Genomic DNA, 24,868 nt, shown 5'->3' on the forward strand with positions numbered 1-24,868 from the left:
TCCTGAAGTGAAGAGCTCTGCGGGTCTGCTTTGCACATCTGCACCCCTTTGATACCACGTGCTGAGGGACACGATGTTCACACGCTCAACCAGGCAGGGCTTGAAACATGAGCCTCACATCCACGGGGCTAAGGGAGGTCTGGGCAGCGCCTATGTACCTCCCTGGGGCTGGCCACCCTCCCCCAGCCCTCCCCTGCCATCGCCTCTTCTAGGTCTCAAGCCTCCCTTCCTGATTTCTCTCTGACGTCTCTCTCCATTCCTCCCCTTGTTGTTTTAATGTAAGCAGCAGATATCGTCAAATAAAGAATTCTGGGGCATAGCTGACAAATAATACAGTGGGAAAGATTTATATAAGCTGATTAATTGCAATGTAATCAATCTATGTGGGCAAAAGGAAGAAATAGTTCCAAGAGGCCTCAATGATGATCAAGAGTTACATGATGGGGCTTCCCTGGTGGCGCAGTGGTTGACAGTCCGCCTGCCGATGCAGGGGTCGCGGGTTCATGCCCCTGTCCGGGAAGATCCCACATGCCGCGGAGCGGCTGGGCCCATGAGCCATGGCCGCTGAGCCTGCACATCCAGAGCCTGTGCTCCTCAACGGGAGAGGCCACAACAGTGAGAGGCCCGCGTACCGCAAAAAAAACAAAAACAAAAACAAAAAGTTATATGATGATATAAACATGGGATGAAGAAGAGTGTTGGATGGCCTGGGGACAAGTTCCCAGGAAAACAGTAAAAGAAAAAGCAGAACACAGAGCTGTATATCGAGTGAGAGCTCAATGTTGTTTTTTTAAAATACTTTTTTTTTTTTTTTTTTTTTTGCGGTACGTGGGTACGTGGGCCTCTCACTGTTGTGGCCTCTCCCGTTGCGGAGCACAGGCTCCGGACGCGCAGGCTCAGCGGCCATGGCTCACGGGCCCAGATGCTCCGCAGCATGTGGGATCTTCCCGGACCGGGGCACGAACCCGTATCCCCTACATTGGCAGGCGGACTCTCAACCACTGCGCCACCAGGGAAGCCCTAAAATACTTTTTAGAATGCATGATTATAGTACCTGGTGTACAATTAAACATATATAGTATAAAATATAAGTAAATATTACAAATATAAACCAATCATTTCTTGGTGGAAGGACTGTGAATGCTTGTGATCACTTTATTCATTTCTGAATGCTTTACTTTTTTGTAATAAGCATTTCAATTTATAATGAGACAAACTACCTACTTCAAACATTTTTCTCAATCTACTGTGATTATAGCAACCATTTTACTTCCTTTTTGCTTCTACAAATCTCTAATTGATTTCCACTCATCTCCAGCAATGACAATGATTAACCTCAGTAGATCATAAAATTTGGGGGTTCCTTATGGTGACTAAATATCTGAGGTCACTGATGTGGGACACGGCTGTTCAAGGTTAGGATTACGGTCTGGGATAAAAGAAGAGGGTGGAGGGTCCTCATTACGGCACAACAATTCACACACACACACACACACACATTCAATCAACAACAGCTTCCCAAACACCTACTTAGAAGCAGGGGTACATTATTAAGAAAATCAAACCTTTTCACTAAATATACTAAAAATATTCCATTAAATATCCAGACCAAGAGTGGGCAAATAGTTGCACCAAAACCCACAATTTCAGCAACTATTTAAAGTGCTACCACAGAGACAGGATGTTATGTATAAAGATCCAAGGAGATGCAATCTGGGCTGGGGTTGGTAGGGCCTCCCCGAGGAAATGACACTGCAACTGACACCTTAGAGATGATGTGGGATTTAGCCATGTGAAGAGCGGGTGGACACACGGACGAGCAGTCCAGGAGGAGGAAACAGCACGTTTCCAGCAAAGGCCTGGAAGCAGGAACAGATATGTATGTACATCAGGAACCCTTGACTGAATCAGCAACAAGTTCTAATCAAATGAGTCAACAAATTACAGAGAGCTCACGGCAGGTAATCAAGTTAATACAAGATGTTACTTCAGAGGAAAATCATGCTGCCATGTAGGATGAAAAGGAATCTGCTACCTTCCACCCTTGCCCATAACTGCGATCCATCACTGCACTGGGCAAAGGCTCACTTCCTCAGCTGACCCATACAATTCAGCTTTAGATCATGCAATTATACAATGAGGGAAGCAGAAATACTGCCCCTGAGCAGACAACACAAATCTAAAGGAACAGAATGGAAACAGACTGCACTTGGAATCCTACAGCTCATCATTCTGCTTTTTTTTTTAATTAATTTATTTATTTTTGTGTGCATTAGGTCTTCACTGCCGTGTGCAGACTTTCTCTAGTTGTGGCGAGCGGGGGCTACTCTTCATTGTGGTGCATGGGCTTCTCACTGCAGTGGCTTCTCTTGTTGTGGAGCATGGGGTCTAGTCACATGGGCTTCAGTAGTTGTGACACACGGTCTCAGTAGTTGTGGCTCACGGGCTCTATAGCGCAGGCTCAGTAGTTGTGGCACACGGGCTTAGTTGCTCCGCGGCATGTGGGATCTTCCTGGACCAGGGCTCAAACCTCTGCCCCCTGCATTGGCAGGTGGATTTTTAACTACTGTGCCACCAGGGAAGCCCCCATTCTGCTACTCTGAAAACAGGAAACAAAGGAGCTCATCATTTAAAGTGGCTCACAGTGGAGTTATATTCAAGGACAAGAAAGAAAAAGCTAAGTCAGTACAGAGAGACTTCACTTTACTGCACTTCGCAGATATTGCTTCTTTTTTTTTTTTTTAACAAATTGAAGGTTTGTGGCAACCCTACATCGAGCAAGTCAACCAGAGCCATTTTACCAGCAGCATTTGCTCACTTCATGTCTCTGTGTCACATTTTATTTATTTTTTTAACATCTTTATTGGAGTATAATTGCTTTACAATGTTGTGCTAGTTTCTGCTTTATAACGAAGTGAATCAGCTATACATATACATATATCCCCATATCCCCTCCCTCTTGCGTCTCCCTCCCACCCTCCTTATCCCACCCCTCTAGGTGGACACAAAGCACCGAGCTGATCTCCCTGTGCTATGCAGTTGCTTCCCACTAGCTATCTATTTTACATTTGGTAGTGTATATATGTCCATGCCACTCTCTCACTTCATCCCAGCTTACCCTTCCCCCACCCGTGTCCTCAAGTCCGTTCTCTACTTCTGCATCTTTATTCCTGTCCTGCCCTTAGATTATCAGAACCATTTTTCTTTTTTTTTTAAGATTCCACATATAAGTGTTAACATACGGTATTTATTTTTCTCTTTCTGACTTACTTCACTCTGTATGAAAGTCTCCAAGTCCATCCACCTCACTACAAATAACTCAATTTCGTTTCTTTTTATGGCTGAGTAATATTCCATTGTATATATGTGCCATATCTTCTTTATCCATTCATCTGTCGATGGACACTTAGGTTGCTTCCATGTCCTGGCTATTGTAAATAGAGTTTCAATGAACATTGTGGTACATGTCTCTTTTTGAATTATGGTTTTCTCAGGGTGTATGCCCAGTAGTGGGATTGCTGGGTTGTATGGTAGTTCTATTTTTAGTTTTTTAAGGAACCTCCATACTGTTTTCCATAGTGGCTGTATCAATTTACATTCCCACCAACAGTGCAAAAGGGTTCCCTTTTCTCCACACCCTCTCCAGCATTTATTGTTTGTAGATTTTTTGACGATGGCCATTCTGTCTGTGTCACATTTTTAGTGACATTCTCACTATCCTAAAAATTTTTCATTCTTATATTTGCTACAGTGATCTGGGATCAGTTATCTTTGATGTTACTATTGCAAAAACATTGTGACTCTCTGAAGGCTCAGATGATGGTTAGCATTTTTTAGTAATAAAGTGTTTTTAAATTAAGGTATGCACATTTTTTTAGACATAATCCTACTGCACGCTTAACATACAGTATAATGTAATACTACAGTATAAACATAGTTTTTAAATGCACTGGGAAGCCAAACACTGTGCATGGCTCTCTCTACTGTGTATCTGCTCTATCGCGGTGGTCTGGAACCGGCTCGCCACATCCCCGGGGCCTGCCTGAAACTGACGTTGCTCTCTGTTAATGGAGGAAGAAGCTCACTTCTTTCAGCTGCGTTCACCGCAAGTTCCCCAAGACTGTGCATCTTCACAAACTATTTAAGGCTCTACAGCAACTGCCAAGTGAGTAAATGGTCCATGAAAAAGCGACACCACTGAGACCAAAGACTGGAGAGGAAGTCAGCCTTGCAGCAAAGCAAACTTTTGAAAGATGGAAAGGCCCAATAAAACAAACCAGCAGAGACAAACACAGTAAATAACCATCAGCTAAAACACAGCCAAATCACCAGCACCATAAATATTGCCAACCACTACATGTATAAAACTTTCACGCTCCAGGTCAGCGAGAAAAAAAAAGGATAAAACAATGTATAAAGCCCCAGAAAGAGAGAGAAGAGAGAAAAGTGGAGCTAGCAGGGCACTGTATCCACGGGCAACGCAGTCTTTCCTCCCAGGACCTGTAGTGAAGACATGACCTCACCTGACGGTGCGGGTCTTACCAAGAGTATCTCCGGCTGTGACCAGGCTCTGTTTCTGAAGCCCCTTTTACATTGGTATGAATTAAGGGGAAGAACTGAATTCACTTAGTTCACATGGATTACAATGGCTATTAAGTTCCAGGTGCTATGCTGGGAACTGAGTGAACAGATTAGATCCTGTGCCTGTTTCCTGGAAGCTGACAGAAATCTAGAGGGAGGCTAAGCTCAGTACGGCGAAGGACGCACCTGGTTACTGATGTTTTCTTACTCTCTCCCCAGTGTGATGTATTTATCCTTCCAGTTGAGGGAAGGGAGAGAGGGACGGAAGGAGGGAAGAAATAGATAGGGAAGGGGTTGGAGAGAGGAAGGAAAATGAAACGACTTTCTTTTCCTACAGCTGTTGTCAGCTGGTAAGAAGCCCTTACCGGTAACGTATCTCGGTGCTTTCGGCTCTCTGCATCGCAATCCCGGAACTCTGCATGCGGAATATAGTTCCTTCCGGCTTCACATTCCGAAACCCCATCCCTACTCTAAACCTGAAGGAGCAGGAAGGCTGGAGCGAACCGCACACAGCACGGAGCTCTGCACAGGACAAATGAGGTGCCTGATGAATCCCGGGTGATGATCAGGATGCCCAGGACAGGCTTCCAGAGACAGCCACTGTTAGCAGGATTGCCTAGACTCCAGCTGCTGTGAATACAGCTTAGAGCTGCACCCAGGAGGGTGTGTTCATATCAACACAGTCTATGAGTCAAGAGGATCCTTTTCCAGTTTGCAAGGAAAGGGAAACTCTCATGTGGTATTGGTGGGAGATAAATAGTGGTGATACATACGACCATCCTATAGAACAGTTTGTGAACATCTATCAAGAGCCTTAAAACTATCAATATATACACCCTCTGGCCTGGTAATCCCATTCTACTTTTTCTCACCTGAGGAAGTAATACTCATGGATAAGCACAAAGATTTAGCTACAAATGTGTTCACCCCAACTGCTTGCCATAGTTCAAAGCTAGACAACAAAACACCTACCAACAGAAGGTAAGGTATGGCATATCCATACGATGGTATCTCACATGGATGTTAAAATGATGTACGTTAATACATATGAAGGGGAAAGATACATAAGTGCATAAAACAAGCCCAGTGTGAACCCATCCTGGTAAAAGAACACATATAAACGTATGTAAGTATAAATGTATATATGTAGATGTATGTACATATACAGGCGCACACACAGAGAGAAAGACAGAGATGGCTAGATGGCAGGACAGAAGTATAGACAAGAATATACAGCAACGTGTTCACTGCCGTAGTTTCTTCTTTTTTGCTTGTTTGTGATTTCTAAATTTTCCATAATGATTCACACGTGAAAACTAAAAGTTAGGTTAAAAATAACCATCACTCATCTGGCCTTATCCCCTGACTGTCGATGACTTCAGACAGTCTTCAGAGTCAGGGGCCTTGCACTGAGCCCTGAGTTGGCCCTGATGCCCATCAACCCCATCAGCGCTACATTCCATAAAGCTCCTTGGACGGCTTGCCAAAGAGAGGTTTGATTTTTGACTTTAGATATTTTTGGCCCAACCTCATTTGAAACCCAGGCATTTCTCCTCTTCAGAATTTCTTCAAATGCAGTATATCCATTTAAACAGGCTGGCCAATGGTTAGTACTCAAAGGAGGATAATGCACAAATGAAATTTTCTCCCTTTATTTTTAAGACTGAAATGAACTTGGAACGTATATAATTTTGCTCAGAGCACTTTCAAAAAGCTGTGAAAGCTCCCGCTTTCTTCCAAGTTAGCCACCTGTTTGCAGCCTCAGAGCAAGACAGAGGATGCCTGAGGAGTGGGCTTGGTTTCTTCTTAGACACTGGGCCTTGAGGAGGAATGTTTCCCCTGCAGCGAAACTGTTTCCTGGCAAAGATCCTGACTGGGTGCTTCTCAAAGCGGAGCTGACTCCCAAAGGAAGTCACCAGGTTGCTTTGCCTCCTCCAGAAATTCTCTGGCACTAAGTACCAGGCATGTGTGCCTACAGATCCTGGTTTCCAGAAAGCCTACGATGTGGGCCGGCAGTGAGTCCCTAAACTACCTTACATATTGGATACATCCAACATGACGTGCCCAGTTGGGCTGATAAAATGTTCCTGGGTAGCAAAGACTTCACTTTTAAAAAGTCCAAATCTTACTATGATTCAGAGCATGGGTTTTTTTTGGAGAATTACTAGGTTGCCTGTTGAAACTGACTGCTTTGAAGATAAGTTGGATCTTACTGGATACAGTAATTTGCAAACCCGATGTAATTCTTTCAGAGAGCTTTGTTCTAAGAGGAACTGAGTACTAAGTAGCATACATTTTTAATCTGCTGCAAAAAAACATACTCAGGTCTATAGGATACCAAGGAAACCAAGAGTTGTGAATGTGCAACAGTCAAGAAAGCCACAGAACGTGCAGGAAGTACATCTGTGTGCGTGAGAGCCTCACAAAGATAAGGCCCAGCTAGTCTGGAGATGCTAAACAGTGCATAAGGACCCATCTAAAGCACGAGGCACCTGGACACCCATGAGCAGACACATCTCCCGCGCTGAGAGCATTTCGGCTGCAAACCTACATCTTGGTGAACATCTGTGAAGTGCCCACTGCGTGTGAGATGCTGGAGATTCAAAGAGGAGCAGGGCATGGCCCCGCCCTCAAGAAGCCTAGTGGGAAAGCAGGCACCAGCATCAACTAAAGGAATCGGGAAAAAGCTATGATGATAAAGGCGTGCACCAAGCACCTGCCAGAGGACGAAGAGGAGGCACTTTGCTCAAACTGGAGATGCACAGGGTGCTTCTGAGGAGACAGTTCCTATACTCACCTTGAAAGATGAAGAGGACTGTCCACGGGAAGAAGAGTGGAAGGGGTCTGCGGACAGACTCAGAGACGGATGTGGCCTGGAGAGAGGTGTGGAAGACGTTCTACCCACTTAAACCAGAGCCTGAAGTTCAAGGTGGAAAGTGGCAGAAGATAACGGTGGGAGACAAATGGGTGCTTATGTCGGGGCCCGGAGGGCATCCCAGAGGCACTGAGGGCTGGGCCACTTGCTGGGAAGAGGAGGGGCTCCTGCACAAAGAAGGGGTCACCATGAAGGGCTAAGGGGGTGTGGTGAGCCCCACCCTTCGGCTCAAGGCCGGACAGGTTCCAGAGGCAGGTCCATGAGTCCCCCCTGTGTCGTCTCATAGAGGAAACCAGGAATCACGTGCAGGGTCACGAGAGCCCCGATGACCCCAGAACGTCAGCTGCTCCTCACGGATGGACCATGTCAGCCACTTAAAGAGGAAAATCCCTCCTGCTCATTCCCCCGCGACGATGGGCAGCAGGATTCTCAGAGTGAACTTGCTCGAGGTGTGGGTGGGGTCGGGAAGAGGGAGAGCTGGGAAGACAGAGTCCCCGGGTGGAGCCAACTCGGGGAGAAAAATTATCTTCTCCAGGGATGCTGTGGGCCGTGACTTCTATTAAGTAACTGGAAAGCTGGCTGGTGCTTAAGGGAAAGGAGCAGCTGACGCTGAAGAGTCCCGGCCTCTTAACAAAGACATCTTCATGAGGGTTGTTGGGTTTTTTTTAATAAATAAATTTATTTATTTATTTGTTTGTTTATTTTGGGCTGCATTGGGTCTTCGTTGCTGTGTGCGGGCTTTCTCTATTGCAGTGAGCGGGGGCTGCTCTTCGTTGTGGTGCGCAGGCTTCTCGTTGCGGTGGCTTCTCCTGTTGCAGAGCACGGGCTCTAGGTGCACAGGCTTCAGTAGTTGTGGCTCACGGGCTCTAGAGCGCAGGCTCAGTAGTTGTGGCGCATGGGTTTAGCTGCTCCACGGCATGTGGGATCTTCCCAGACCAGGGCTCGAACCCATGTCCCCTGCATTGGCAGGCGGATTCTTAACCGCTGCACCACCAAGGAGGTCCCTTCACGAACGTTTAATAAGAGAGAAACAAAGAAGAAGAGAGGAGGTTTGGGGCAGGGGAGGGGGCGGTGCTGGGGGGCAGCTAACATTTATTAAGCCAATACTTAGCGTCAGGGAATCATTAAGAAGGCCGAAAGCCAGTTCGCCTAAGAGGGAGAAAGTTTTAAAAGCAGGAGAACGCTGATCCCAAACTGGTCCTAAGAGAGGTAAATACGGGGTAAGGGACCCCAAACTCTGCACTGTCACCAGGGCCTGGCCACCTGCTGAAGCCTGTGAGACCCATCACTGAGTAGGTGGATACAGACCCCCCACGGTGAGGGCGGGGCGCTGCAGCCAGGGGCCTGGGTGGAGCTGCACAGCTGCGCTCACTCAGCATCAACCCAGAGGAGTCCAAGCGTCACGGGCAAAGACAAGGCTCCTGGCTCCCTGCTTTCCGCCAGGCTTCACCAGTCTTCCCTGTACACTAAATCACGCTCCAAGGGAACTGAGCCCCAGCACAGGTTGGCCAAACAAGGGCCCTCACCCAGCAGCTGACTGGATACAGAAAGAGCAGGAGGACGTGTCAACGGGGGACCCGCGTTCACCCTGCGCCTGTGACAGCCTGCAGAGGCCCCCGCGCTCCCCACGGGGCGCCCGGCGGCTGGCCCTGTGCTCATGTGCAGTCACTCCCAGGAGGAAGTTCGCAGCCCGGGGTCCAGTTTCTCAAGGCTGTGCTCAGTATCCTCCCTGCCTCTCGACCAACTGGCCCTCCTCCCGTATCTGTATTTCAGCTGGAGAGCAGGCGACACCGAACCAATGATTTAAGCCACAAAACGGATGTTACCAGCTTTTCCTTCTTTCCCTCCCACATCCCATTGTCCATTCGGGCCTCACCACTTCCTGCCCTGGGCGCCTGTGCAGCCCACCCCTGCCTCTGGCTTCCTTCCACTGCTGCCTAGTTCAGGCCTCACCTCCAGGTCCCTCTCGCAGCTCCCTCAGCGCCCTCACTGTTCCCTCTCAGGGCAAATATGATCACACCTCTCCTTGGCTAGAAACACCTCCTGAAGCCCTACTCCATGGACTGGGCTTTGAGATACAGGCGAACGAGCTGGTTGAACTGAACGTGGCAGGGCTCGAGGGAGGTCATCAGGAAATGGATCCTTGTCAGATTGACACTCATCGGTTATTTACTAAACTTACTGGGGGAGCTGAATCTCACATCTTCCATCTTTCTATATTTCCAAACACTATTTTCCAGATTGGAAATTCTTAAGAAAATGGAAAGAAAACAAAGAGTGAAGAAAATCCACAATGAGGTACCACGCCACACCCATTAGGGTGGCCACTATCAAAACCAAAACAAAACAAAAGAAAAAACTAACAAGAAGAAAACCAGAAAATAACACATATTGGTGAGGATGTGGAGGAACTGGAACCCTTGGGCACTGTTAGTAGGAATGTAACATGGTTGCACCTAAGACAGAAGACAGTGTGGCAGTTTCTCAAAAAAATTAAAAACATAATTAGCATATGATCCAACAATCCCACTTCTGGGTATATACCCAAAAGAACTGAAAGCAAGGGCTCAAAACAGATATTTGTGCACCCGTGTTCAGAGCAGCATTATTCACAACTGCCAAAAGGTGGAAGCAGCCCAAGTGTCCATGGACAGATGAATGGATACCTAAGATGTGATATATACATGCAATGGAATGTTATGCAGCTTTAAAAAGGAAGAAACTCTGATACTTGCTACAACATGGATGAACTCTGAAGGCATTATGCTAAGTGAAAAAAGCCAGTCACAAAAAGATAAATAATGTATGAATCCACTTATATGAGGTACCCAGAGTAGTCAAATTCAGAGACAGAAAATAGAATACCGGTTGCCAGGGGTGAGGGGGAGGGGGGTTGGGATGTTACTGCTTAATGGGTACAGAGTTTCAGTTTTATAGGAAAAAAGCTCTGGAGGTTAGCTGCAACGATGTGAACGCACCTACTACTGTACGCCTAAAAATGGTTAAGATGGCAAATTTCATGTTAAGTGTATCTTAGCACAATTTTTAAAAAAGAGTGAAGAAATGAGTTAGCAAATGCTTATGAGTATAGAGAAAATGATTCTCTGTTGTATTTTGGGCCACACCTTTTATTCATAACCATAAATTCTAAACACACTAACCAGAACTTCTAAAAACGTGACACGTACACAGGTGCTGTGACGGTGTGAGCAGAACCTGAACTGCCATCTCTCCTGCTCCATCCTCCCGAACCCCAAAGTGCAGTTCCTCAAAGAATAGACATCTGTTTATCAAAGCAAGCTGCTCACGCCCAGGCACGGCTTTCAGAGCGGCCCCCAGTCAGGCCCCAACCTGCGGAGCTCTCTTATCTCTTCCTAAGCTCAGCATGACTCTGGCCAGCATTCACCTTGTTTGCTCATAAAATGTTCCTTCCCAGAACATCTCTCCAGGGGAAAACCTCTTCCTGCAAACATCTCAGGGCCCAGCACAGAATCCAGTTTTTTTGTGAATCTTGAACAGAATTCTCAAGTAGAACAGAAGGGAGTGATTTGGGATTCCCACCTGGCGGGCATCCAGGGCTGAATCTCTGGTTAGTGTTCTATCCGCTTTGTTCTCCGAGATAAGGCATCTTTATAGACTTCTAACATCTTCATATCCTCAACTACGGAGAAGAAAGTGCTAGACCAGGGACTTAGGAGGGTTACTACTTAAGGCTCCTCACAGCCCTGCTATGCCCTCCACACCACCCTCCCCTTGCCATGGGCCCCAGCTATTTACTACAGGCTGCGCACTGCTATGGCAATGAGAGGACACAGAAGAGCGGGGAGCTGGGGAGGAGGTTACAAAGGGGACAATGCCTGATCTCCATAAGCGCTGAGGACAAGTGGGTTCCCGTTATTTAGGCTTATGGCACAGATCCCATGATGCTGGCGGGAGGTGATCTCAACATCAAGAAAGATTCTTTCTGAACGTCTCTGGTTTTCTACATCACCCAACACATTACAAGGCACGGACACTGGAAGAGAATCCCTTCCAAGCATGTCAATTTGCACCATTCCCTTCCCATTGGCCCTCCCAGGTCACAGGCCACTAATCCTGAATCATACAACTTCCATGACTTCACGCTAAGTGGGTTCACACCCATGTGTCCATTTTCTCAGGCAGAGAGAACACGGCACCTGACACTTACAGTCTCCCCTCGCCCTCAATAAATACTCGCTGCCCTACTGAAGCATCTCAGCCCTGCATTTCCATCTTGAGAAACTAACACACTCTGTGTGCAGGCGGCTTATTAGATTTAAGTAACAACTATTCAGCTAGTGTCCAAGCAGTGAACATACTTCTTTCAACGTTCTTCCCGTTTATCGCGTGGTGCTTACTTTAGGCCAAGGATAGTTACACCTGTAACATCAAAAAAGGTAAGGGCCTCCCTGGTGGCGCAAGTGGTTGAGAGTCCGCCTGCCGATGCAGGGGATACGGGTTCGTGCCCCGGTCTGGGAGGATCCCATATGCCGCGGAGCGGCTGGGCCCGTGAGCCATGGCCGCTGAGCCTGCGCATCCGGAGCCTGTGCTCCGCAACGGGAGAGGCCACAACAGTGAGAGGCCCGCATACCGCAAAAAAAAAAAAAAGGTAAAAACAGCCCAGCTTAGCTTTAATCCCGCTTTGTTTTGCCCAGTTGCTGGAGCACAGAACTTTACAAGGTGTCTGCTTCCCATAAATCAGAGGCAGCAACTTCTCTCCAATTATGTTTTAATTCACGGGTAATCATTCTCTATAGCAGGTGGCAAGTTGGGGGCGGGGCCTGGAGTCGGGGGAATGAAGGTATGATGAAGTATTAAGTCATTTGAATTTGAACAAATGAGTATTGCAAGGGGGACAGATAGGAAATGTGTCTGCTAACTGAAGCCAGATGAACAGGATGCATCACGGCAGCATCCAACCCATCCAGCACCATCTCTTCAGCCGACTGCAGTGTTTCTCATTGAATTCTCTGACTACCTTGGCCTAAGTCTTCACTTCGTCATGAGGCCCTCTTCCCACCTTTTGCCTGAGGATCCAGAACAGGAACTCGAGGTTATTCAACCAACTGCAGTGTCACTGGGAAACTGACTCGTGCACAGAAACACATTGCTTTGCATGATGTGCCATTTCCCACCATTTAGAACACCCATGCCCAGAGGAACTAATGAAAAACCTTTTCCCCCCAAAGGACGCATGTGTCTTACTAAAATTTCTTTTTTTTTCTTTTTTTTTTTTTTGCGGTACACGGGCCTCTCACTGTTGTGGCCTCTCCCATTGCAGAGCATAGGCTCCGGACGCGCAGGCTCAGCAGCCATGGCTCACGGGCCCAGCCGCTCCGCGGCATGTGGGATCCTCCCAAACCGGGGCACGAACCCGTGTCCCCTGCATCGGCAGGTGGTCTCTCAACCACTGCGCCACCAGGGAAGCCCTAAAATTTCATTCTTAATCTGTCTGCTAAACGTTCATCAAGCGTGTTATGTGAATGACACTCTAGAATACAGAAATTAGTAAGATAAGCCTCTGACCTCGAAAAGCTTCCAACCTAACAGGATAGATACACTGACTGAACCCTCACCCCACCGCCAGCCCAGGCTGCTCATCCCTGCCTCCCGCACCTCAGGAGCAGGTGCATCACCTGCCCAACTGTTTAAACCCGGAGCCTGGGAACCGCCCCTCATTACACGATGCTCCATCACTATGGTGACCACCCAGACCCAAGCCACTGGTACCTCCCACCGGGACTAAGGAAGTAGCTTCCTAAATGGTCTCCCACTTCTTTGCTACATTCTCCAGACGACACACATCCTAATATTTGTAGTAAATTTATCTTCACGTTCCTCTACTGCTTAAAGACCTCAAATGGTTAGAAAACTCCTTCCAGGGGCCTCCACGGCCCCACGTCAGCTGCCCCCCACCGCCAGCCCTCCCTCCCCTCATCCTGTGTCATGATTATAACTAAGTTAAAGGATGTCCATATACAGCAAGGGCTGGAAAGGAACCTGGAAAATGACTACGGCTGATGTGATAAGGAGGCCTGACTGCAGAAGTTTTATTTTATTTAACTGACTTTTTTTTTTTTTTTTGCGGTACGCGGGCCTCTCACTGCTGTGGCCTCTCCCCTTGCGGAGCACAGGCTCCGGACGCACAGGCTCAGCGGCCATGGCTCACGGGCCCAGCCGGTCCGCGGCACGTGGGATCTTCCCGGACCGGGGCACGAACCCGCGTCCCCTGCATCGGCAGGCAGACTCTCAACCACTGCGCCACCAGGGAAGCCCCTGACTTCTTTTTTTAATTAATGACTTTAATGGGGTCGACACGACAAACACCACAACAGTGACAACCCCAGGGGAGGCGCCGCCGCAGTCCACTCACCCTGGGTTGTACAGCATGACGGCAGAGAGGTTCTCGCAGGACTTGGACAGGTCGGTCATGGACAAGCTGAGGGAGGACAGAAGGCCACTCTAAGAGCAACACAGGGCAGAGCGGTTACCACGGCAACAAGGGAAGGCCGTGCGCCGTGCTCCCCGCGCTCCACCGGGGAGAGGCAACGAGGGGCTCACGCCCCCCGTCAGCCTGCACACAACTGGCCTCTCTGAGGATGCACGTCAGGGGTCAGGCCAGGGATCCGTCTGGAACCCAAGCCCCACGCTAAGGCCGGCAGGGCCGCAGTGCGCTCGGACGGGAACTGCACAGCCCTGTGGATCTCCCTGACCTGGCTGCTGCAGTCAAGTGGAGGGAAGGGGTGACGGCATCTATGTCAACCCTGTCCCCTGGCAGGAGCAGCACTCACACTTGCTGAGTGACAGAGAGGGAGAGGGAGAGGCGAAGGGAGACCAAAAGCACAACAGCCTAACCTGTCGTGCTTCCATGGAAAGTTACCAGCAAACCTGCTTCCTTCCCTCTCTTCCCTGCAACTCTGTCCTGAAAAGGGCCCTCCAGGCCCTCTGTTCTGGGCTGGAACAGACAATAGGCTTCACAGGCTGGAACTGGCAGCCCTGGAGAAGGCTGAGGTTTGCGGCTTTCTCGTTATTCCGCATTTAAGGCACTGGCAATTCTGGGCAGCCGCAGCAAAAGCAGGCTGAGATGCGGCGCTGCATGACTCAAGGTGAAAGGCTACACATCCGGGTCAGCGGTCAGGGCTGCAGCCCCGGCTCCCCACTTGCTGGCCACGGGACAGGCCAGCCTCAGTTTCTCATCTCAATCATCTGTGATGTGGGTGTAATAACAGCCTCTGTGCACATACACTGGTACACGTGGAGGTTCTGCACAGTGCCTGGCTCACAGAAAACTCAGCTGTGACTTCATTCTCTCCCTTGGTCTAAGGTCAACACGGTGTCCTAGACAGGTTTCTCTCCCTTCCGTTTCTTCCTGTCTCTTTCTGGTCCTCTGCCCACCTCCCTCATCCAGCACTTCAAGTGCCCTCTGGTCAGCCCCATCCAAGCTGAAGCCTCTTCCAATCGCCCTAAGTTCACCCTCTCTCTGCTTCACACCCTAATCAAAAATCCAATTTACTGTGAATGAAAATAAGAAGCGAGCCGACTTTTGGATGAAAGTGATTCTGATATGGGGTTCACTCTTAAAACAGATGCTCTTGAGTGGAAGGCACTCTCCACTTAATGTGGAATGATGCCCACCTCCTTTCAGGGGATGCAGGGCTCAACAGGAGGGTCGAGAAGCAGCATCTCTCCTCCTGCTCTGGATCTGACTTGCTAGCCTATTTCACCAGGGAGCCATCCGCTGGGAAACAAACCCTCTGGAATCAATCCAGGCTATGGGTTGGTTCGTGCTCCAGAAAGTTAAATTGCTGGAACCAGAGTGGAGACCCCCCCTTCCCCCACCCCAGCCCCTCCCAGAGCGGAGTTGGCTACAGGAGATTCCATGCTGCTCACCTTCCTCTTCTCCCTGAGCCTGGCGGCCTCCTTTGGATGGTTAAAGCGAAACATATTGGTTCTTCCCAGGAGGATCACGGCACCTAAGAACACACAGAAACAGCAATGAGCTTACAGTGAGCAACCTGGTTAGCTGGTGACATTCTAACATGGAATCCTGCAGCTGAGATGTGATTTCCAGCGTACTACACAACAATAGAGTAAGGGGAGGCTTTCGTCGCAAAAGTCTGCTTACATAAAGCCAATTCTAAATCTTCAGATGCTTTTATTTTTAGAGCCGAGTGTCACAATACTCATGTTACCCAGGGCAGAAGTGAGGGATCTAAGCATTACAATATCGTAAGAGATTTAAAACTCAGTATACAGATAATCAGACTTTTGATTGTTGAAAAGAAAAACAGAAATCAGTTAACCAAAGAGATGTGAGAATATCAAGCAAAGCATATGGTCACCAATTTAGGAAATGTTTATTAATGCCAATAAAAGTAGATACCTCAAAGGACAGTGCTTTCAAATGAAAACATGGTGAAACTGCCAGAGCAATAGGTTTTTAGTAATAGGTCACTATTACTAAAAACTCCCTCAGAATTCGATAGGAAAGAAAATGCACATATACAGCGACTATTTCCACGTAAAAACACTGCTTCTTGTGAAAACCCTGTTTAGATGGCTACATTGGACACACAAGAACAGCTCCTTTGGACTGACTAGGGTCCTGCTTGTTCAGAAAATGAGTGTACAAGGGGCAGAAGAATTCAGTGTAAATGCCCAAGGGTAATGAAATCATTAGGTGGGGAGGCAAATTTCAGCTTGATTAAGCAAACAGATGCGTTCTAAGATAGGAGCTGTCCAAAACCAGCCTGGATGTCACAGAAGGCAGTGAGCTCCCTGTCCCTGGAGGCATTTAGGAGATTCACTATCTTTTCTGGTCCCATTCGCACCTGAGAGTCAAGCAAGTCTCAAAACAAACCACCCCCCCAAACCCCATCTTCAGTCTTTGTCCTGAAAAAGAATGCAACTTATTTGTGAAGATAAGACATTCATCTAGAAGTCAACCGTGACAGATCAAAGTGATGAGTGCAGGGTGCAGGAGGTGGCACAAGGACCTAAGCTGGGTCTCACAGGACAAGAGAGATGCTCCATGTGAGGGTGACGAGGGGAGGGGCTGAGCCTGAGACAGGAGATGGACCTCCTGGGCTTGGAGAGAGGAGAGAGTCAAGTCCAGCCAAGATGCAGGGGATGTGAAACAGCAGCAGGAACCCATATTGGACAGATGAGGGAGAGAGAGACCATGAAGAACTAGCAGCCAGGATAAAGAATCTGCAACAAAGGTCAGAGAAAAAAATCAGCTCATGGATGTGTTTTGTGTGTCCCGTGTGGATGTAAAAAACAAAATCCTTCACTGTCAATGGTTAAAAATTGGTAGTTTTCACATAAAAGTCTGAGTTTCTGGCTTCCCTTCAAAAATTTTAGAAGATGTGGTATCAGTAGATCTGTGCAGTCCCTGGGCTACTGCTGGCTGCCTCCTCTGGACAGGGCACGTGACCTCTAGCTGGGTACCAGCTCCACCGGGACCCTGCAGGTAATAGCAATACCCTACATGGCCACTCTGGAGCTTCAGACCAGCACATCCACCTGCCTATGTGACACACTGTCACAGATTCTCAAAGGAGCTTCAAATTCAACACGGTTAGAACCTAAAGGGTTTAGATCATAACCACAGCAAGCAACCGAAGGATTGGTTCTGGTGGCTGTCGTTTTTTAGCAGAAATGGAGTCAACATGAGACGCAGCACATGGTTTTGGGAGACTCAGAAGGACAGCAGCGGATATTATCCACCTACAGTCTGCTTATCCCCCTCACATAAAATTGCATTCATATATTTCCCAATTATGGAAAGGCACCATTACCACAATGAAGAAAGGTGTTTCCCATATGCCTTTTACGACCAGGACTCAAAACTGTGTGCCATACGAAAGTCAAAAGTAGTCATGTCCAGGATATATGTGTATTTAATGCTCTTAAAATGACATTAGAGATGAACAAGGCAATCTCATTTGAGGTGTTAATTACACCTAGTCCAATTCTTTTTTTTTTTTTTCTGTTAATCAAATGCCCAGCCACGCAAGTTGAAAGTTGCTAAAATACGTTAATGGAAAAATAGGATAGTATTTCAGAGACATATTTCATATCATGTTAAATCACTGAAAAAAATCTTGCCACCCATGTATTTGCATGAAATACACAAAAAAATCCCTTCGAGGAGTTTTGTGAAAGAAAACAAAACTACCCATGACCATTCCTTCTTTCCATCCAAATAATGTGTATAGACCACCTGGCACATAAAAGGGGCTCTGTTAAGGCTGGTGCCTTCTCTTTCCTCTATCGTATTCCTTTATGGACAAACCTACTGGCTTAAAAGATGTGCTTCATTTTTTTTTTTACATGATGCTGCTGTGTCCATTCACTCAACGGATACTGAATGAACGAACACTTACCGTGCTGTGATAAGAACTGGGGATGGGGATGCAGAGGTGAACGAGTGGGACACACACCTTGTCCTTATGGAACTTGTAAACAAGCAGGAGGGAGAGGTCACTAACCAAACAATTCCACAAATAAACGCAAAGCTGCAACTGAAGGAGAGACACCCTGCCCCCGGCTCACGAGCATGTGAGAAGGGGGTTGGCTGCAGGGGAGGTTAGGGAATGATGCCGTGAAGGAGGTGGTGCTTAAGACAAGCTCTTGCAGGGGGAGGGGGGCATATCCAACAGACTGTGACAGGAAAAAGTGATGATGATGATGATGAGGAGGAGGAGGAGGAGGAGGAGGAGTGACGGGAAACACGGCAGAGGAAACCAGGGGGAGCACCGCACAAGGTGAAGCTGGAGAGAGTGGGGAGGGCGGAGCATGTAGAGCTGCTCAGGATACAGTAAAGCATCTTGTATTTCACGTAGGGGCAATAGCAAGACCCTGAAGGGCTTTGCGCAACAGCAGCATCACACAATTAGACGTGAGTTTCAGGAAGATCATTTCTTCTACTGTTGGAAGAATGTACCAGGGGGCAAGAGGAAATGTAGATAAATAAGGTGAGAGGTTACTGCAGTGGTCCAGGTCAAACATGATGGTGGCTCAGAACTGGAAGGGAGGGGTAAGAGGTCAATAAACAGATCCAGAAGATACTTGGGAGATAAGATCACCAGGACTCATGATGGGCCAGATAGGGGGACCAGGGAGGTGAAGAAGATGCTCCTGGGCTTTGCTGTAACTAGTTGGATGGGGACCTGTTCACACTGATTAAGAACACTGGAAAAGGACCAAAATCAGTTTGGGGGAGAAATCTTGAGTTTGGTTTTACACATAATGGATTTGAGATGCCTTTTGCAGATAGAAATATGGGCCTGAAGCTCCAGAAGAAACGCCTAGGAGGTCTCTCAATCCATCTGTCCATCTACCAACCTACCCACCTTCCTACCTACTTTACTCTCTATTATATATATATGCATAAATTTTGATAATTTGGTGCTCTGTGATGAGAAGATATGGTGCTGAAATAAAGCATATTTTGTTTAAGATGTTCTCCTGATGTTGGCAAGTATAATTCTGAAAGAACGCCTGGTTTTTATCAAGTATATTCTGTTAAATGATCAAAATGAAGAAATCTATAAAGTTGGAGGATTAAGAATTGCTTATTAATCCTGATGGTAATTCAAAAAAAATTTATAGATGAACTATATACCTCAAAATATAGAGACAGACATACACATATATATGTGTACATATCTACCTAAGATCCATGTGTATATACACATATACACACACATCTCTACAGATATCAGGTAGAGATGTATACATATATATGTGCATATACGTGTGTGTGCGTGAGAATGTGGTATCTCTCTATATACATCTGAGAGTCATCTCTAATAAAGGAAGCCACAGGTGTGGGAGAGAGGAGAGAACAGAGAGGTGGGAGAAAAGATGGCCCACCCAACACTGAGCACCTTGAGGAGCTTGGCTTTTAATGGCTCAAGGAGAGGAAGATGAACCTGCAAAGGAAACAGAGAAGGACCCTCAGAGGGGGAGAAGGAAAACCTCAGAAGCCCACGGAAAGCGCAGTTGAGGTCTCCTGAGTGTGGACAACTCATTCAAGAAGTTTGTGTACTCTGCTGTACACCTGATACTAACACAATATTGTGAGTCAACTACACTTCAATAAAAAACAGAAGAAGAGGGCTGCCCTGGTGGCGCAGTGGTTGAGAGTCCACTTGCCGATGCAGGGGACACGGGTTCGTGCCCCGGTCCAGGAAGGTCCCACATGCTGCAGAGCGGCTGGGCCCGTGAGCCATGGCCGCTGAGCCTGCGCGTCCGGAGCCTGTGCTCTGCAACGGGAGAGGCCACAACAGGGAGAGGCCCGCGTACCGCAAAAAAAAAAAAAAAACCAGAAGAAGAAAAAGAAGTCTGTTTATGAAGAGAAAGACAGAGTTGGTAGTAGTTGGAGTCGGGAGTTGACAGACCCTATGGGATATTTTGTGATATTTTTGTTTAAAGGAGACTTGTGAGTATATTTAAAAAGCAAAACGCTGAAGGGGAAAAGGCAATGAATGAATGAATGAGTGAGTGATGGTACAAGGCCTTCAGAAGAGACCCAGCTCGTGTCCTGCCTGACGGGGTAACCACGCCAGGGCTCAGCTCCCTCACCGAGTCGTCAACGCTTCCTTCCAGATCTTAAATTCTCCTTAACTATCAGCGACTCCTTGATCTGACGTTAATGTGATTAATCACAGCACATGGACTTTCTGTGATGCACTTAACTTGTCATTTTTAGAGTATATCTAAACCTCCTTGAAATACATGATGGCATCTTTGAGATCACGTGAGAGCCTGTTAAATACTTGAGGACAAATTCCAAACGATCTTAGAAGGGGATGGAGGGGAAACGACATCATAAAAAGGTAGACAAAGACACTTGGTAACAACAAAAAAAAGCTTTACTTAAGTCTCTGTGACGAAACCACTGATTTTCTATTTTAATATTTCAGGCATACTGAAAAAAATTAAACATGTAAAGATTTCTAGTGATTTCTAAGGAGTGTAGGGATAATAATCATTAATATCGCTTTTAATTACGGGCCGCAAATTTTATGCGAGATTTTCTAATTCTGCTACTGCACAAATAAAAATCAACTGTTTTAAATTAAATGTTGTCATATGAATAGTTCTGAGGTGATGATGTTCGAATTATTTCATTCTGAGTTACCATTAATATGAACACATAAAATAACTGTATTCCGGGCTTCCCTGGTGGCGCAGTGGTTGAGAGTCCGCCTGCCGATGCAGGGGACGCAGGTTCGTGCCCCGGTCTGGGAAGATCCCACATGCCGTGGAGCGGCTGGGCCCGTGAGCCATGGCCACTGAGCCTGCACGTCCAGAGCCTGTGCTCCGCAACGGGAGAGGCCACAACAGTGAGAGGCCGAGTACCGCAAAAACAAACAAACAAACAAAAAGAACAACTGTATTCCCAAAAGGGTGTGGTGCAATGTAATATGAGCTTACTGGCCAAAAAACAGGAGGCCTTTAGAAATTCTGCTTCAGGGCTCCACATTCTGAATTTAATCATACGTTAGAAAGGCCCTCCTCTATGCCTCACCACACACCCACACACCCACCCACACACCCACACCCACACCCACACACACAAATATATAACCCATTGCTAAACCATGCCCAGTGAAAGAAAGGTTTTCATTTTAGATACAACAGTCAGAAAAGCAAAGCTCTGTCCAGAAAAATTTTCTGGAATGGTATCGCATGAGAAGTTGGGTGAGGCAGAAAGGGTGAAGCTCTTATTTCGTTTCCTAGTTCAAGCTAAAAGAAACTTGCTTTGTGTATGATCATTTTAAGCCCTATAAAAGGCCTTAAAAATATTTATACTAAAATAAGTTATGATGATGGCACCATTTGGGGGCCCTGATAGAGTCTAATTTCCACTAACATATGCCAGTACTTAAGAACAGATTACGTAATATGTTCTAGGGCCTTGGACCCTTGTGACATTGGCTTTTACGACGCTTGAAATGTAGTAATTTTTCTCTATCTCAAAATGGCTTTGGGCAGCGAGATGGGGAAGACTTGAGATCTGACACGGGGCTTGTGGTGGGTATGAAATTTCACATGAATACTAACGGATTCAAACAGGTCACATGGCTTGGGGCTGACAGCAGGCTCAGGTGAGCGACAGGCACTCAGCATCAAGGGTAGCAGGTACAAAGCATGCCATCAGATCGCCTGTTAATATTTGTGAAGGATGTAAATGCACGTGACACCTTACCAAAAAGCCGCCTAGGTAGGCCCCGTCCTCTCCTTTTCAATGTTTATAATTCAAATGTGGACTTGCAATATCCTGCTTCAGATAAACCACTTAAACCCTTGTTTACTTCTGGCAAAGTAAAAATTGTCAAATTAGATTCTGGGACGCCGGAGAAGAAAGAAAATTGATTTTCAATCTTTGTTATTGAGATTTCCAGCCAAATAACCAACAAAAATCATTTGCCCAACTGTATGCATGGGCTAAGTGTGGAGCTTTATAAAATTTCAAGACACTCCAGTCCCATCCCCCCAAAGAAATTTTTAGATGTGTGTGGGGGGGGAGTGTGGGTGTGGGGTGAGCTCAATTTTTTCTTCTTGAAGCCTCAGGGGAGATACAAAAAGAGTATATGGAGCAGCTCTCATCCTTCCAAAAGACAATGGATTAAGTACAAGAGATAATTAGAGGATGATTCCAGACAGCAGACAATGAAATGTTAAATTTGAAGGTACTGAATAGAAGGCATTACACTAACTGGTCAAACTACTAGCACAGTCAGCCCTCATGGGGGATGGTTCCAGGACGCCCACAGGAAGACCAAAATCCAGGGATGCTCAAGTCCCTTATATAAAGTGGCCTAGTATTTGCATGTAACCTACACAATCCTCCTTACTTATAATACCTAATATAATGTAAATGCTATGTAAATAGCTGTAAATACAATGTAAATGCTAGAGCATGGAAAATTCCAGTTTTGCTTTTTGGAACTCTCTGGAAATTTTTCCCTGAATATTTTCAACCTGCAGTTGGTTGAATTCACTGGGATGTGGAGCCACACATACGGAGGGCTGACTGTAACTCTTTCCGTTGGTACCCAGTAGCTCATATTCTTTGTTACCAACAATACTACTCCTTCTGTTAGTAACAATCTCCACTATTCAGCCTTGCCTCCCACAGGCTGTCCACATCCCATCCTTCCCTCCACAATGCCTCCCTTGCTCCCCTCTCCCTAAGCACCAGGAGTCTCCTACCTTCATCAACTCCTTCTCTTTACGGCCCACCCCCCAAGCCTCCCCAGGCTATAAAAACACTGTGCTGTCCTTCACCTCTGCAACCACATTACTAATCTGCTGAAGTTGTAAGCACATCCCACGGAAAATCCACGCCACCAGTCTGGGATCTGGGAGCCGTACAAACCTGCCAAGATTCAGCAGAAAAGGCTACTTGGTCTCCTGCTACTCCTGCCCCCCACCTCACCCACTTTCCAGCCTTTAGATAATTCTGTATCTAAGTCACTTTTCTCCATGGACCATTATGACAAATACATTCATTCATTTTGGAACTTGGCTTTGGGTAAATCTCTCCTTTCTCATCAGTCTGAAGCCACGCTGGGGGAGAAGTTTTGGTTCTGCCCGAGGTGGGACAGCATCCTCCACCTGCCTCTCCCTCTGAATGCAGCTACACCTGATAGCCTGGACACAACACGTGCAGCAGCTACTTGAGGGGTCTGAAAACAAACAGAAGCAGGTGGATTGAAAGAGACCAGGACCTAAAGCACCACTGACCAATGATGAATTTACCACCATTTTCCTCCAGTGTCCCCGGCTTCATCTGGGAAGAAACCCAAAAGTTGACATTAGTGTAAAAGAGAGAACTCCAGAAGCTTCTAGTTTTGGTTCCAGGAGGAGGGAGAGGGTCCCCTAGCAGCAATAGGGGCAGCAGCAGGGGGCCCACAGATGCCTAAATCTGGGAGGGAGGGGAAAATCTCTCTCCAATCCCAGGAGCTGTGGACCCAGGAGGGTGGGGCAGACGCCAGTTGCTTTATTGTTCTCCTCTCTGTCCTCTCACTGCTCGGCCCGGACATGGGCACAAGCAGAGGAAGAACATGAGAGAGTGGTATAAATACAGCTCCAGACGTCCAGCTGGAGGGTGGAAAAGGAAAGACCCAAGGAACCAGAAAGTACTTGAGAGATGGTGTAGAGAGAGGAGTTCAGGAGGGCAACCTCATGGAACTGTGTCTGAATTCCTGGGCCACCCCCAACGGCGCACACAGGGAGCTGACCCCAAGCAGCACACGGAGACTTACAGAGTTAAACTAAGAGCCAGACCACTGCTCAGCTCCCAGGCTGGCCGCTGGATGGCACACACATGGGACAGCCTAGAATAGCACCATAAAGGCTTGGAAAACTGAATGGGCCTTGGAACTAGAATCACGACCCACAGACTGATTCTCACTTATGGTCTAAATCCAACCAGGTCAACTGCCTGCTAAAACAAACAGGCAAAAATCAACATCTCCCATGGAACTGAAACAAGACCCTGAGTCTTACAATATAATATAAAAATGTCCAACATGCAATTCAATATTACTCAGCATATAAAGAACTGGAAAAAAAAATCTCAACTTGCATAGCAAAACACAAACAACAGATGTTAATGCCGAGATCACAGAGATGTTGTACTTATTTGATAAAGACTTTGAATCAGCTATTATAAAACTGTTCCACTTATCCTATAGGATGCCCTGAAAAATGTGTGTGAGGGGGTGGGGTGGGGTCAGGGGAGAATGCCTAGATGAAAAAAGATAAGCAAAAATTGTTAATAATTATTGAAATTGGGTGATGGGTACATGGAGGTAAATTATAATATTCTGTATTTTGTATATGTTTGAAATTTTCCATAATAAACTTTTAGTTTTCTATATCAGATGACTTAGAAATAAAAATGATGGGCCCTAAAAAAAAACGAAAACAAAAAAGAGGTCAAACATGGGTGAACACTCTTGAAAAATAAGAAGTTTCAACAAAGAAATAAAGTATACAAAAAAGAATCAAATATTACAACTGAAAAACACAGTAATCAAAATTTTTAAAACTCATTGGATGGGCTCAATAGCAGAATGCAGATGACAGAGGAAAAAAAGTGAACGTGAAGCCAGATCAGCTGAAATGATCTCATCTGAAAAAAGAGGAAAAAAGTTTACAGAAAGATAAAAGTAAGTAATTAGAGCCTCATGAATCTGTGGGACAATACTAAAATATTAAACATTCATGTAACCAGAGTCCCAGAGAGAGAGGAGAAAGAGTATACTGCAGAAAAACCATTTTTAAACAAATAATGGCTGAGAACTTCCCAAATCTGGAGAAAGACAGAAATGTATAGATTCAAGAAGCCCGTTAAACACCAAACAGGTA

At 46.6% G+C, this 24,868-nt stretch overlaps 1 protein-coding gene across 3 annotated transcripts in view; it reads right to left on the bottom strand.

The window, feature by feature from the left end:
* Window positions 1-24,868, bottom strand: part of KIF16B (kinesin family member 16B) — a 298,237-nt gene that overhangs the window by 124,305 nt on the left and 149,064 nt on the right. For all 3 annotated transcript variants that reach the window (XM_060078071.1, XM_060078069.1, XM_060078070.1), the window contains exons 16-17: window positions 15,368-15,450; window positions 13,851-13,939 (exon numbers count right to left, since the gene is read on the bottom strand). In XM_060078071.1, the coding sequence (XP_059934054.1) occupies window positions 13,851-13,939; window positions 15,368-15,450 (172 nt within the window). The remainder of the gene's footprint in view (window positions 1-13,850; window positions 13,940-15,367; window positions 15,451-24,868) is intronic.

Source organism: Mesoplodon densirostris, chromosome 16 (genome assembly GCF_025265405.1).
Source record: "Mesoplodon densirostris isolate mMesDen1 chromosome 16, mMesDen1 primary haplotype, whole genome shotgun sequence".
In the NCBI taxonomy this organism is placed as follows: domain Eukaryota; kingdom Metazoa; phylum Chordata; class Mammalia; order Artiodactyla; family Ziphiidae; genus Mesoplodon; species Mesoplodon densirostris.